At 39.2% G+C, this 16439-nt stretch overlaps 1 protein-coding gene across 1 annotated transcript; it reads right to left on the reverse strand.

The window, feature by feature from the left end:
- Positions 1-439: 439 nt before the first annotated feature.
- On the reverse strand, positions 440-14860 carry LOC146331267 (inter-alpha-trypsin inhibitor heavy chain H3-like). The gene is made up of 22 exons (XM_084729046.1): positions 14713-14860; positions 14535-14564; positions 14239-14262; positions 12647-12801; positions 11826-11930; positions 10712-10874; positions 10400-10510; positions 9369-9497; positions 9036-9152; positions 8796-8964; positions 8564-8689; positions 7696-7877; positions 7090-7275; positions 6843-6982; positions 6335-6495; positions 6076-6102; positions 5917-5985; positions 5075-5188; positions 3457-3658; positions 3162-3334; positions 949-1060; positions 440-842 (listed from the first exon to the last, which is right to left on the reverse strand). Exons 1-22 carry the CDS (start codon positions 14824-14826, stop codon positions 704-706), a joined length of 2748 nt encoding a protein of 915 aa, XP_084585172.1. The 5' UTR covers positions 14827-14860; the 3' UTR covers positions 440-703.
- Between the last annotated feature and the right edge of the window lie 1579 nt (positions 14861-16439).

Here is a 16439-nt window from a genome sequence, read left to right on the forward strand (position 1 = left end):
CACATGAATTTATTAAACCAGTCATATTAGCTCATGATTCATGATTACCATTAACAATAACATGCCACAAAAAAACATTTCAGGCTCTCTTAGGAGCCCTGCGGTGGTCACTGTGGCCCTAAGGTGTTTAGTTCACTAAGGCCTCAGGCCGGTTCTGACAAATGTTCCCAAAATGATGCCATGGTCTAACTCATGCAAGTAAACACAAAGCTAAATTTTGCTGGGCTTTTTGTCTGAACACGCCATTAAACAGACCTTTTGATCAGAGCAGCTCCAATCATTAAAAATTAAAAAATTAGTGTTTGACATGAGCAAGCTAGGAGACGTCCTCAAAGCTGACTGCAGGGAAAAGGAAGAATAAACAAAACAAAGACCTAGAAAACATGAACCGAACAGTCTTTTCTGACGTATGAAACAATGAAAAACTGCAAGCAGTATATCCAGCTTGAGTCCATCTTTATTTCCATACAAATGATTGCTGAGACTCTGAGACTGTCTCCCAACACTTTCCACTATTTTGGGACAGAGCTACTTGTCATTCTTATGATTCCAGCAATTACACTGATAGAAACTGTGAAACTGTGCATACAATGCTGCGAGTGAAGCCTGTTTTCTGTTGAGTACATGATGTAAAGAGTATCCATGGTGTAAATACAGGCAGATTTGAATATTTATTGTATGACACTGATGTGCAACCTGTTTTTTAAAATGTTTTAAAAAGACCAGACACAATGTAGTCTGATTCCTCTCCATCGAGGAGGCCTGTTCCATTATTGTGAATGAACCAGCAGGGGACATTTTCTCCATTCTTCACGTCCCTCCTGAAGTCTCTCTGCCAGCCTCTGTGACAGAGACAGACATGTCATGTAGACCAAATTATATTTTAAGAGCTCCTTTTTATTTGCACTCACATTACATGCAGACGCTTTACTGAGACATGTAGTTTACCTGGTCACATTGAGCTCCCGTCCTTTGACAAACATGGTGGCGTCTGGTTTCTCTGGGACCTCACCTGGACGCAGGTCTGTCACCTCATATTCAATGCCATGGTAGAACTGACCTGGAGGACGACCCAACATTTAAAGTAAGTATCACTTCAAAGTGTAATCATTCTGGCCTTGTTATCTCTTCACCAGTGATAAACTGGAGTAAAGTCACTGAGCTGATCTTATGTGTCTAAGTATCCCTCTGTTTATACTCTGTGAAGAAAGATGATTAATGCAGACGTCTGTTAAAATCTGCTTTCGGTTAAAGAACACACAAGAACACAATCATTTTATCTAAAGGGATATTTCAGATGATTTGATGTCAGCTCGTATGGGGTACTTATTGATAGTTAGTGCATTAACAGTAGATGGCACACACAGTTTGGAGAAGCAGAGAGAGTACCAGCATGGAAGCAAAGCAATATACTGCTGTGAACCAGGTTGGCAACATAAAGTATTTTAGCCACTCATAAAAGGTCCACTTAAAAAATCTATATCACTTCGAGTGTGTGCTATATTTAGAATATTTTTTACCACTTCAGCGTTTTCTGATGCAAAAACACAGTTAAATAAGTCAAATCTTGCTCTCTCAAGACCATGTTTGGGTCTTTACTTAGTATGTCACACATGTCACACACATGATAATGTTATGCACCATAAAATGTTTGGGTTTTCTATTGACAGGCACCACGCACATCTGTATGAATCACTAAGGGGTGATGACAACACAACAATTTGGGAATCAAAATAGGCTGGAGGGACATCAGTATGTTCATGTTCACAGAGGACACTCATCTGTCATCAACAATGACACTGAGGTACCACATGCTTGTCATGTCACCTTTGTTGCTCCCACTGTATACCATTGATTGTGTAAGGCTCAGGAATCAGGATAATTGTACAAAAATTAAGTTAAATTAAATTCAAATTAAGTGGGCACTATTATTGAAAGCAAACTGTCATGGAGTGCTAACACCAATGCCCTGTTTGCAAAGCCTCAACAACGTCTGTACTTTTTAAGGAAGCTCAGAAGTTTTAATGTGGACAGATCTACGCTGACCCTGTTTTACAAGACCTTTATTCAGAATATTTATTGACCTTGAGTATTCAGTGTTTGGGTGGGATGGTCTGTACAAAACAAGAACAAATGGGGCCAGTTTCAGAAACAGTAACTTTTTTCATGAACTAGACTAGCATTAATCTTGCTCATAGATTAGTCTCTTGTAAGTGAGACCATTTCAACTGTGAGCCACAAAAATTAGACACCTTACCTCCAGGTTGACTCATGTTACCATGGTAACAACCAGAGCCCCAACTGATCAGGAGCACCCAACAACAAAAAAGGAAAACATCGCTCACAATTTGTGGATGGAAATGATTTCTTTACCTCTTGTATTTAAATTTTATATCTTAATTTTTTTTTCCATATTGTTACACTCTTCACTAAACTTTCCAGGTAAAATGTCTTTGTTACTGTTGAATTCCTCCGAAAGACATATTTTCTGCCGGGGGAAACAGAGCTAAGTGGTGATGTGTTTTTTTTTTTATTTGATTTTATTAAAAAGGTTTTAATTTTCCCAGAATTCATTGTGCCACAGTCCTTCTTAAGGTAGTCAAGTGACCACATGGTCTAAATTTGGCACCAACTCAAACTGCATTTAATGTCCTTTATGAGTTTCCCAAATTGATGCTTTTTATGATGTTTCTGTGTTGTTTCATATGATGCTGATTTTCTGTATTATTCTGTGTCACTGATGTCTTTTTCTGCTCCTTGTGCATTAGAAATATCTGTATGGGCAGTAAACCTTCATTCATCCAGCTAAACTATAAGCTTAAACTCATGAAGCTGAGATTTGCTCAATAATTCTCTGTTTTTTCATGCTGTTTTCATATTGTCATTTATTGTATTGATATAAAAATGTCAGTTATAGCTGCTTGAATGTCTTTAACAGATTTGATCTGATTTGATGATACTTCTCCCCAGTGTGTACAGAATGAGGTGAAATTCTGCGTGGGCTGGCACTGCAATATGCAATACTTTTAAATTGTGTTATTTGAAGCATATTAAGCACTCCTCTTAATATCAAATTGGACCAATTCTATTCTACTCTTGGTTTGATTTCACCTGCTATTAAACCATGTAATCTACTGTCTGACATGTGTGTCATGTTGTACCTAGCAGGCCGTGAACAGAAGGGGACAGGAGGTGGCTGTCGAGGGTGTAGAAACCCAAGTAGTCCCGGTGGTATGGGTGCTTCTTCCACACTTTGTGTAGCAGGATGACAAACTTGACTGAATCTTTCAGAGTTACTGTTAGGCTGCGATCCTTGGTCAAGTGAAGATCCACGCTGGAGGAGAAGATAATCATTATTTATAATAAACTGGATGTTATAAGTTATTTCATGGTACTGACATGGAGGGATATATAATTCTCTTTTACTGAAGGAGATGTGATGGTGCAGCCACTCACTTGGGTCCTTTGAGACCAGCTGTGTCAGACCACAGCAGCTTGACCTTTTTGCCATCCTGGAACACTAAGATGTCCTGAGTGCTCACCTCCAGCCTCACCCCCAGAGTCTGGTGGACGATGCCAAAACGCCAAAAGTAGGTGTTAATTTTACCATCAGGGGGAATCTTCTTGTCTCCAATGATCTGGCCATTGACCAAAATCCCTGAAGAAACAACACAGGATTCAGTCATTCACTGTTTAACTGCAGAGAATGATTTACTGTGTCATGGTCTCTGTATGACATGATATAATAAATAAATTTATCTATTCCATATTTTTCAGTTTAATGCTGCCATCTAGTAACACAGAGTGAAAATGCAGTTTTAGTCTAAAGTTAAGTTTCACTTTTGTTAGTAGTAGAGATGGAAAAAACTTAACTTTTGTCATTGAATCAAGCTTGTATGAGTCAGTCACTTAAAAGAATCAGGTTTTCAAATCATTTCAGTCACCAAGTCAGTCACTTAGAGCCCCCACTGGCTCCAGCACCCAGACGCACAAGAGACTTCCACTTAAGTGCTCCTCCAACTTGAATGGGATACAATACTTTTAATCATGCAGCCCGTCTAGACTTTCTAGATGTTAATGGACCAAATTCTGATAAATAAATAAGTCATCTCATGGTGGCTGTGACGCTCATTCATGGACATTTAATGGTTGTGGCAAGGAACTTGTGGGTGACTGAGGGATTCATGCGGCTCAAGGCGGGTCTCAGGTGTGAGCGAGTGAGTGATTAGAGCGGGGAGTGGCTTTGAGCTGAACAAGTACTGACTGCCTGTGTGAAAGTCCTGCAGGCGGAGCAGGCTCTGGGCTGAGAGAGCAGCACTGTCTTGAAACAAGCGCCAAAGTAGTTGCTTTGATTAAGACAGTAATAAACCTGGTACATTTCCACAAATACTTTTCAATTAACAGTTTTTATTGACAGTCTTATAGACGACTCTGAGTGACACAGGATCTTGCCTTGTCTTCTCTCATAAACCACACATCAGTATTTCGTAGGGAAGCACATGGCCGACGCCACAGGTCGCTCACATCTTCTGTGCTCTGTGTAAAGACATTTTATTCTGTACACTGAGGCTATCAAAGGCCATAATTTTTTTCTTATATTTTTGTCTTGATTCATCTATTGTGATTGTGGAATATTGTTCATTTTATACAGATTTGGGAAATTTTCTTAGCATGAAGCAAATCTGTTAGCTTAGCTGCAGTCGACTATAGTCTGTAGATCATGTAGCCTAGATGTGAAAATTGTTTAATGGCGTCTGTATACATGTACTTAGCTTGATTTCTGTAATGATAATTTGGGTTAACAGACTATATGTTCTAAGAGCCTGTATTCATGGATATTGTTTTAATTGATTTGTGTTTCAGTTTCACAGTCAAGTGATGTGTCTCAGTAAACTTAAAGATAATGCTCAACTGTAAGGAGAGAGACTAGCGTCAGCAGTGTCCAACATCTTGGTCTACAAATAGGACACATTTGTATAAAATAAACAACAAAGCTAAGGTTAAAAAAGACACCAGGAACCACATCTTACACTTGTCAAGCAATAAGAAAGTCATGATGATAACCAGGACTGACCTGATGTTGGGTCTCTGACCAGGTTGAAAATGGTTCCTGGTTTATTGTTGATGTTGAAGCACAGAGCGTCATCTCTGTCTGGCAGCTCTATCATGAAATGAGGGTCTCCGTCCACTGCAGGGGACACCAGAGTAGTTGTAGTAACAGCAATAAATAAAAATAATACAACTTTGGTGTTGATACAGTATTGGCTCAACATGCTAATGACAACATTTTAACAACACAGCTCTGCGGGGATGTATTTAGGCACAGTGGTGCTTTGAGCCTGATGCTAACATAAAGCATGCAAACATGGTCATAGTTGATTTACAAAAGTACAATGTGCAATGACAATGATACAATATTTGTCTTTGAAATGTAGAGGAGTGAAAGTCATGATTTTCCAAAATAAGACAAATGCTCAAGTAAAGTACAGATACTCAAAAAATATATTTAAGTACAGTACTCAAGTAAATGTATTCCATTACTGTCCACCACTGTGTACAGTAAATGAAATGCCTGAACTTTGACACACATTGATACTCGTGTTAATATGAACATTTTAATGAAAATCAAGAATGACGACTTTGTAGAGGGATTAGATGAAAAGTTAGGCTATCAGAAAAGTCAGTGAGATTTTGTGGGAATCTGGGAACAATTTATATCTGTATCAGATTTGTGCCAAACGCAAACACTGACATATTCGACCTGCTGGTGGGACTAAATGAAAAGTCAGCAGATCAGCAAACCCATTAGGATTTATCCTCTGAGGAATATTGGTAATGTTAATTTGTTAATATTAATGTAAATGTCTAAGTAGACTGACATTGCCATACAGCTAACATTTCTGAAAATGTACTTACCAAAATATGTGGGTGGTGCCTGATAGGAAGTCGTGTGCATTACAGGTGGAGGTCGATAGCCTTGTGCTACTACAAGAACAATAAAATTCAAGTTAAAAACAAATACAGTAAATTGATGTATTTTTATGATACTGTATATGGTAAAAATGACCGTCTTACTCCCTCTCTCTGCCAGTTGTCTTTGTTCTGTCAAAACACAGATGGACAAAAACAACTGAGTAAATTCCACAGTTCAAACTGGAACACCAACCTCTGTTGGTACAGTCAAGTCAAGGGAAATAATATGCTGAAAAGATTAATTCAACAGCGAGTGCTGCTTCTGAATGTATTGAGGTTTTGTTTTACAGGGAAAAAGCTTAACAGCAGCCATGCTCAGAACAGCCTGCCCAGTTTTTTAACCCTGTCTTTCCTCCCGTACCTTCAGTCAGCTTGTCAGCAATGAGAGGACTGTCTGTACCGTCCTCAGTTTCAGGCTTGGTGACCACCATGGAGGTGAGAGGCGTGACAAAGCTGTATTGCAGAGACATGTCCAGGGCCTTGGCTGTGGCGTTGGCTTTCTCATCTGTGGCACCACTCTTGCTGTAAGAAAGAAAATGTACTGAAGTTGCCTCATTTGACACCAGCATTCAGAAAACCATCACAGAGACCATAAATTAATGTTATTAGATATTATCATGAGCTTTCAGACGATGGACAAAAAAATTTTCATTAGACCAATGAGACAATTTCAAAGATAAAACCACCAGACAGGCTGGCACTCCTAAGACAAAACATGAAATATTCTAATCTGGAGGCCACTGACGATTCTCAGGTCAACACGTCTTAATTAGGTTTAATTATATATCAGGTACTTATTAAATGTTATTAAAAGTTGTCTTTACTCATTAATAAAAGTTGTCTTTAGTCATTAACTGTTGGACACTAACCTCTTCTCCAGTAGCTCCTGGATAGTGAGGTATGCCCACAGACGCTCTGTGAAATCCCCAAAGATGTACTCCTCGTCTGGGTACAGCACGTCCCAGTCCACCGCACTGGCCTGGCCCTGCACCTCGAAGTCTTCCTCAAACTACAGAGAAATTAATAATAGAAAAAATGATGAGTAATAGAATAATAAAGACATGCTTCTGTCCACCCCAGCATTTATTTAAATTTCTGCCATATCCTTCTTCTCACCCCCTGGCCGAACACTTCCACCATGAAATTGTCCAGGTCGTTGTCCATCAGCCGACCGGCCACCACGATCTCAGAGCCGTTAAACAACAGGTTGAAGTGATTTTTGGTCAGGAAGTCCACTGTGTTTTCAGGATAATGCAGGTCTACATCTAACAGCAGAGGACTGGACACCTCCTCATAGAAACCCTGGAATAAATACACTGTGATTACATAATCGACCCCTCCTGAGTCCCAACCCTTTTTGCTCTGTGCTCTAATGACAGTTGAAGAAGCCTGATTCCCAGCAGAACCTCGTTCAGCTTTCTTCTTTCATGTTTGATGTACTGTACTGAAATCAGATTAGATAATGTTGGCAAAACGCAGCAAAACTGCTGCTAATTCATATCAATCTTTAGCTAGCTAGTTAGCTTGCATTTTGCTTACATTAGCTAACTTGAGGAGTGAATATATGTTGTTTTTACAGTAAAGAACAAAGTTTACCCAGGCACCAAGCTTGCTCAACTCTTATTCAAGTACAGAGCAAAGAATTGTGGGAAAATATGACATAGCTTTTGACAAAAATCAAACTATTGGCTCAAAAATACATTTATGGCTCAGATCCTCCACCTGAAGTTGAAGTGTTGCATCTGAGCCCTCAAAAATTCTGCGTGCTAGTCCTTTATTTTGTTTGCTCATCACATCCAGGAAGGAGTAATCCACATCATTCCCGAATCCAAGACAGAACAGAGACATGTTTCCTCCCATAGCAGTACGCACATTCTCCTGGATCTTTGGGATGCGAGTCTCTCCTTCAAAAGCACAGACACAACATGCAAAAGTTTAATGCTAAATATAACGTACATCAATCAAACATGCACTCACACTACTCTACTTTATATCATACAGATTATACAGAGCCTGCAGTGAGTCTGTACTTGACTAGTAAACCTATAGAAAAGATGGATAAGCTTAAATTAATGAGTGTAATAATAGAAAGTTGATTGTCATGGGTAGAACACATTTATAAGTAAGAAAATGCCCCCTTAATGTTCCAGCACACATTCTGGGTCAAGTGGCTTGCTTTTAATTTTAATCCAGCAGGATTATTGCTCACCTGCATGGTCATCTGCATCAAAAACTGTACTGATTTAGTTTGGCAAAAAAAAACTAAGACGACCACTTTTATTTTTCTGTTTAATAAGGAAAAAAGGTGTGAGAATATTTCCCTTCTGGGCATTTTCTCCTCAGTCCATTCCTTTTGTCTCATCACGTTTAATCATAGTTGTCTCCATGTTCTTTTTGACAGCAGTGGCAACTGGTATGTGATAAAACTTTACCACTTCTGGCACCCAAAGATGACATTTTCACTTGTTACTACTCTGAAGTGATTCGTGTTCACCTCCAGTTTTTCCTTTGTCTTGCCTCCAGCTAACACTGTGACACACTCATGACACTGGGACAAAAGGGTCTATTAGCACACACTTTGCATGCTCACCAGTGTGTGGCATTCCATCAGTCAGTAAAATAATCATATCGATGCTTCTCTCTGGGAGTTTCTTGTCCTGCCTGTCGTTCAGCAGCATCCTCACTCCTCTCAACACTGCATCATTGATATTAGTTGCTGGAAGGAAAACACAAAACAAATTATAAAGTGTATAGTATGAGAGAGTATATATATATACACTCTGTATAACTGTATAACTAGTGTAATTTGATATTCTATTTACATCCACGTTCGTTTATGTTTCGGACATAGACCATGGCTTGAGCCACGTTTTCCTTGGTTGCTCTGGTGAGTGATTCCTGCCAGGAATCAATCGCGTGATCAAACTGGATGAGGGCAAAATAGTCTTCCTCGTGGAGGTCTTTAAGGATGGCCAGCATTGCCTCTCGTGTCTAAAAAGAGTAACAAGGTCAGAGGTCAGAATGTGGTCATCAATCTCTTAGGAGTCTTGAGAGTGTCTCACCTGTATCATCTTTTGTCCACGCATTGATATGCTCCTGTCAATCACAAATACAACATTCTTTGGGACTCTGGGCAGGTCAGGTGGAGAAAAGTAGTGCACAAAGTATCCGTTCACAATCTAAAGGGACAAGAAGCATAAAGAGCAGGAATATACATAAAAAACCAACAAGGCAAAATTACAACTGCAAGAAATGTTTTCCCTGAAACGTAGTCGATTCATTTCATGTTTTTCAAACTAATTGTAAGTTCATCAATTTTATCTGAGAACTCAACATTAAAGTAAATCTGTATAGTTTTACATGTGACAAGCATTCAGCAGATACTGAGAGCAGACCTGAATGTCTCCAAGACTCTTTGCTCGGTTCACGTCATATTTGATGATAAAATCTCCGTCGATAAGTGTTTCATCACAGCCAGGACACTTCCTCTGTTGCTCCATTGTTGGTGAGAAAGAGATATGTGCCTGATAGTGGGATACAGCACTATCAGTTCAGCTTAAACTTAATTCTTGGGTCAGTAATTTTACTGAATGTGAAGAAAAGGATATGAGACCAAGGTCATTTTTAAAAATGGAGAAGAATTTGGATTCAGGAACTGAACAGGCAAAGAATCAGAGATGATGTGCATCCATAGTGTTTACATACATGTTAGGTGATCCAATCACAAGTGGACAGCTCTGAGTACAGGTGTGAATGCACACAAGATGCATTGCGGACATATTATCTGTGATGTAACAACATAAGATTTCCACACAGACAGAGAAAGTCAAAGTGTGCATCCTGCTCATAGTTCAGTTATAAAACATCTCGTCTGTGACACCCAGCAATCAAAGATCTTGCTGCCGACTGATCGTCTAAATGCAAGGTGGTTGCATTTAAAACTCTCATATTTCTTCCACCAGGTTTTAGCAATAAAAGCTGGGAGATTGTCCTCAGTCACTACTGACACTACATTAAGAGACTGACTTGTAAGTCTATAAAATCCCAGCACAACATGGAGCGTCTCTCCTGCTGGGCAGTTGACAGTGCCAGCAAAACATGGCTCATGTAGGTTTATATAGGAGTTTAGTGTGGCCCTGAACTAAACAAGGAATGATCAGATGTCAGATCTCTGAGTTGAACAGCCAAATGGACAGTAATGGACAGTCAGCTGACAAAATAGCCCTAGTCTTTTCAGAGCGCAGCAGCGAGATCTGATCACAAGTGGTCACTTGAGACACTTCTGGAGACTCACTATAATGCCAGGTGTGTACTGACGTACTGAGGGCTGTCCACTTCTGATTGGATGACCCAAGACACATGTTAACACCAGGTGTAAACAGCAGCTGAAGAGTTAACTTCTTACAAGGTCTAATGTATCATGTACCTTTTTGTCTGTGACAGTTTTCTCCACCAGAGGGAGCAGTTCATTGGAGAGGAAGGTTGCATGAGCATCAACATGAGAGATGCCCTGAGGCTCAAAGATGTTTGTCACAATCTGTTTCAACACAAGCAAACACACACACACACACACACACACACACACACACACAAACACACACACACACACACACGCACACACACACACACACACACACACACACAGAAATCATTTAAATGGTCAACAACTCATGTGTAATATCTGAAAGCACCTGGAAATCACCAGAACTCCAGGGTATGAACATAAACATGAATTCACCTGAAATTCCTGCACCGGTTGTTTGGGTTTAACTCGAGTCTGAATCTCATACTGGCCCAGTTTCCTCTGAAGGAGTTCCTCGTATGTCAGAATGAAAGTTACATTACTTCCTGCTGCAATATTGACAGACACTGAAAATTTTTCCATCTTTCTTCCAGAAACCCTGTAATAAAACACAGAGATAAATCACAGAGTCTGATGGAAGTCTATGAAAATGTAGGTGCAGGGGTATCCTGCCCTGCCCTGCCCCTTGCACCAGCAGTGTACAGCAGGATACACCTATCAGCTGTGCCCAAGTGCCCTGATTAATTCATGGGCAACCTTCAGCCCAATAAACCAGAAAGTCAGCTCACATCACCTTTAAGAATCAGGTGCACCAGGGGCACAAGCGATGGCAGCATGATGGCGATTCACCAGGAGGGAACAAATAGAAAAGAGAGAGCTCCTGGTTTGCAAAGTGACAGCATGAGAGTGCACAGTGTATGGAGACATCAGGGTGTCTCCAAAGCAGGCGTTGTGTGTAAATAGTTTTGTTTACATTAATGCCTGCAAAAAGTAACACAATGCATGATCTGTAAAAGTTATGCAGATGTGTTTTACACTGAAGCACCTTGAAACTATGTTTCATTTTATAATTCATTACTATCATCATAATTATTATGCAACTCCCCTGGAGAGACAGTGCAGTTGAGAGGAGAGGCGAACTGACGCAGCATGATTGTGGAGACGTGTGTGTGTATGCTCCTGCCAAACGCGCCAGTTGCTATCTTGTGCAGACAGACCAATTGTGCTACAGATTTCTCTTCTACCAGGTTTTAGCCGGTCTAAGGTGCAAGTGGTTTTTACTCCAATGCACTGAGCACAAGATAGCAAGTGAGCCGGGCCACGCCTTCGTTTTGCCTTCATTTTCAGACTTCCCGCCCGTGGCTGTACAGACCAGGTGCAAATTCATTTTCTATCTTGCAGATTTGGCAAAAACAACAAGTACACTGGTGTAAGATAGCAAAGTGACCTGCTCCACAGGCACAATGGTAGGGACCTGAATGTTTCTTTGAGCAAGTATTGTTGTGCTTGCAACACTGTGTTTATGTAGTTTTCATCTTGACTGACTCACTTGACCAGTCCAGCAGTTTGTCCAGAGGAAACAGCCTTCTCATACTGTTTCTTGGCTTTTTCTTTCTCCTTCACCTCCCCAACGTACACCTTGCCTTCAATTTCCCTGTGAGGCACAAAGATGGAGAATGACAGGATGCAACTTAAGGAAACTTCACTTAATTTAACTTCATCATTGAAAAGAAAAATCTGCTTTAGAGTACAACTGGGAAGATGACAGAGTATCTGGAATGGAAGACAAAGCACAAATGGACTTGAAAAGTAGTCTGTGGAGTAAAAAGGAGTCTATTACTTTGTATTTATTCAAATTTAACTTTTTGATCTTTTCACACAGCTCCTTGTCCTGACTACAGTTCCTACTAGTTTTACTTTTATATCACATTCTGAATCATTGCTTTATCAAACATTTTGTGAATACATTTTTAAAATTTGAATCCTGACTGTCTCTTGTGGGAAAGTTTCACTGCTCACCCCTTTTGAACCACAATAGACAAACAAGTTTGAGGCTCTCACCTAGTTGCTGTTGTCAAAACAACAAACTTACTGTCACCACATAATTTGGCATTGTAAATTAAACAATATAGAAATTTTTCAACATAAAAGCATGCAATAAAATCATAATAAAACACAACACTATAACCAGTAAAGACAACAGAAGCATACAGATAAACAGGCAGCATTAAAATGTGTAAAATCATACACAATAAACACAACATGAGAATATAAATATAGGAAAAATAAAATCTATACTTCCACTGTGTGACAGTAATAATTCAAATGGGAAAGTGGACATAGTGGAAATCAGAGTGGAGACAGACTGACATGCTGAAGTTGGTGATGAAGGCGGTCTTGGGCAGCTCCACTTCAAAGAAGATTTCCTGGGAAGTGTTTGCTTTGTTCAGAGCTTTGGAGGTCATGACAGTGTGAGCAAATCGAGACGTCACAGTGCAGTCCACCGTCACGCTGTACACCTCCACCTGAGGCAGGAAGACAGGGAGGAAGAGACAGAGATTTACACACCTACCACAAATACTTCATATACAGCATTCTCATACAGCGACTTACTGGAAGATCTTCTATTTTGATATTGTTTCAAGCAGACCGGTGCCAAAAACAAAACAAACAAAAAAAAAATACAAAAGACAAACAAAAAAAAAAGATATATATAACATCTTTTTTAAAGGACGTTATGTCACTGATTCCACTTTGAGAGTGCTGTGACGAGACAGATTGGGTGAGTCATTCTGGGTCCTGTATGTTCTAAGCAGGGATAATGTGGATATTTGAGAACTAAACTCTCGTTCAGTTATTCTCTCTCTCTTCTTTAAATCTTTTGTTGAGTGTCTGTTGTTGGTTCCACAGCAGAGAACGGCAGAAACTGCCTGAACAGTGAAAAGTCATCAGGACAACAATATGTTGAACCTACCATTCATTTAGGATGTCGCTGTGCTCTCCCTCCCTGTAAAAATTATCACTACTGCACCAACAAGGATTCACTTTTAAACTTGATTAAGTTGTGGTTTAACTTGAAATTATGTTGCAGACTTTTCATTTATATTAACTTTAGTTAAATTAAATTTAAACTTCTCTTTAAACCTCAGTTGAGTTTTTACATTTGATTCTGTTTTACCAAAACATAAAACTCTAAAATGTGATCCAGTGTCAAGTTTAAATTTATACTCAAGGAGGTTAAAATGACTGCTTTTTTGAGAAGGATTGAGAAAAATAATCAAACAAGAGAGTCCTGGAACAAAGTTAAGGATTAGAATCAACCAAACTGAGTCTTATGATGTTCCTCTTTCTTTCTTTCTTTCACTCCAGTTGATAAGTCAGCCAACATTTCTTTCTCAAATGAGTAATTAGAAATTAGAGTTTCTGCTGAGCCATCATAAGTAGGCTAAGCAGGTTCATTACTGTCTTAGCTGGCTTGTAGAGCCTACATAGTTTCTGACCGAGGTGGTAGCGGGTTTTGCAAGTCAAAAAAAAGTCTAAAGTCTCCTTAACTTTGAGTTTTGAGTTCTAAACCAGTCATAACCTGATCTTCCCCAGACGTGACACCATTTTAACAACAGAGCCTTGACTTACTGTTCTTTGTGCAACCCACACTTTTGGCATACTACAACTAGACCAAGTCCAAGTCATGTGACTTGAGTCCACATCTCTTCCACATTGTTTTTAGATATATTTATTTATGTATTCATTAGCAATTACAATTATATTTTTAAGCCTGTACTGTATGTCTTTTAGTTACTTGTTTAGAGATTAATAATGTCTGTCCCCTCCTCCTCATTGTGGATATCTGTTGATGGGATGGTGAGCTGCTGCATACAGGATAAATAAATTTTATAATGAGATGAGTTGAATATTTTTTCCATCATCATTATCATCAATTGAGATACAGATTGTTTTCTTACCGTGGCCTCAACTGTACTTCTTTTCTGTGACAAAAACACAAAGAAAAAAGAGATTATAGTCTTTTTAGATTTGGAAAATCTAAATGTAAAATTGAGCAAAGCCAATTTCATTTGCCACTGTTGTTTTATACTTAATAATATGAATTATCTTATCATTAATTAGGTTATCAAATTAATGCAGTTATTTACCAGTGACTCCAAGTTAACAATGATAAGCAGAAAGATGCAATTTAATTGTAAACAATATTTTCATTATAAGATGAAAGAACTGTCTCTGAATAGTTTCTACCAAATACCTGCAGTGATCTGGCAGCTCCTCTGGTCTCCTGAAACAGCAGGATGAAACAACATTGTGCCAAAAAAATTCAAACACCACAGTGAAAATATGAATACTAGCGAAACTAAATGTAACCTATAAAATGATGTGGTTTTAAATAAAGCTCAGAGTACAAACAGGTCAGTGTGTGAAGTTACCTGCAGAGCTTCTTGGGCCCCGGAGATGACTAGAGCTCCCCGGGCCAGGCCAGGCAGCCAGAGGCAGGCGCTGCCCCACAGCAGCAGCAGGCGAACACCCAGCAGTCCAGACATGACCAAACTTCCACTGAACAGTGACTGACTTCACTGCTGAGAAAACAGCTCTCTGCCCAGGGGGAGGGACAAAAACTGTGTTTGTCCAGGAGTATTGACCAACAGACCTGAGCTCAATGTGCAGGAAAATATATAGGATGTAGACAAACAGTACTGTAAGCAAATCAGAGAGACTCTTGTATGTTTTCTGAAGCTAAGTTATCAAAAAAGGAGCTACATATGTCCAACAGGCATAGTGCATTTTGATTAATCAGTGATACTGACAGAAATAAACTTGAGTTCAAAGCAAAACATAGTGACCAGACTCAAAATGTCTGCAAATGTACATTCAGCTTTTGGCTACATTTCAAGTTCTGGAACTCTGGACCTTCTGATCAAATAATATTGTTTCACCACTTGGACAAACTGTACTCTGCTCTCACCTTTATCATTTGGTAAAAGTTAAAGGTCCAGTGTGTAACATTTACCGGGATTTATTGGCAGAAATTGAATATATTATATATAAGTATGTTATTTATTATTGTTAAATCAACTGACACTAATAATCTTTATGTTTATGTTACCTTAGAAATAGTCATTTATATTTTCAATGGGCTCTTTCACTGAGGCTGCCATCTTGCGCCACAATTTTTTTCTATAGCTTCACAGAACTGATGCATTATGTAAACACTGCAGTGTCAATATGGACAACAAAGAGGAGAGACGAGAGGGTTTGCTGGCAAATCTGTCTAAATCTTTTCTGAAGGCTGAAAGCTTAAGTTTTGACCAATGGATGATCAATGGATGATCTTAGCCAGAAGGCGAAGCTCTCGATCTATCAGTCAATCTTTGTTCCTACTCTCACCTGTGGACATGAAGGGTGGGTCATGACTGAAAGATCCAGTGTTGTTACTGAGATCTGCCCACAGCTGCTGGAAGTTATTGCCTTCAAGAATGTAGAGCTTATGTCCCTGTAGTTGACTGCTGGTTTATGAGCTATAGCTATAATTTAGTGTGGTTATTAATGTCCAGGTGATCCATTCATCCCATTACAATTATGACTGTGACAAGGAAATCATTAGGAAGTTAAATAATGTAATGGGCACAAAGGTAATATTAAGAAATGTAATAAGAAGCAAAGTGCAGTACATCAATGCAAAAAAAAAAAAAACACTTAAGTCTGCCTACCCACACCCACCCCACTAAACTTCCTTTACTCCATCCAAGCCCCTCCACCTCCCCTCTACCCACAGAGATCCTTCACTCTTCAACTATCTCAGGTGTTGTGTAATGTATGCTAGAATATGGACTACTGCACTGAATTTGCAGTTACAAGATATGAGGAGTTTCCAGGTTTTGCTGAATTGTTGGTGCTTGTCTTTCAGGGCATATCTTATCCTTTCAAAATGGAGTGTTAGTCAAATCCTCAGGCCACATCTTAGAGGTAGGAACAGTTGCACTTTTCCATAAAATGAGGATTAATTTCTTTGCTGTTATGAGGCAATAAGAGAGAAAGTGCTGCTGCATTGCATTTAATTTCCTAAAAGTCTCAGATATGAAAAGAATGATAACAGAAAAATATAAAAATATAGACCATACTTTGCAATGTAATAATAAATAAACTATAAAATACA

Source organism: Lutjanus erythropterus, chromosome 2, assembly GCF_056507025.1.
Source record: "Lutjanus erythropterus isolate fLutEry1 chromosome 2, fLutEry1.hap2, whole genome shotgun sequence".
Lineage (NCBI taxonomy): Eukaryota > Metazoa > Chordata > Actinopteri > Lutjaniformes > Lutjanidae > Lutjanus > Lutjanus erythropterus.

Bases quoted from the DNA above. Each gene is read 5' to 3' on its own strand.
- LOC146331267 (XM_084729046.1), bottom strand. From the start codon at position 14,826: ATGTCTGGACTGCTGGGTGTTCGCCTGCTGCTGCTGTGGGGCAGCGCC. The intron at 12,802-14,238 runs GTAAGAAAACAA...TTCCTGCCTCAG, and splicing joins GAAGTACAGTTGAGGCCACG to GTGGAGGTGTACAGCGTGAC. The intron at 9,498-10,399 runs GTACATGATACA...TCCCACTATCAG, and splicing joins AAACTGTCACAGACAAAAAG to GCACATATCTCTTTCTCACC.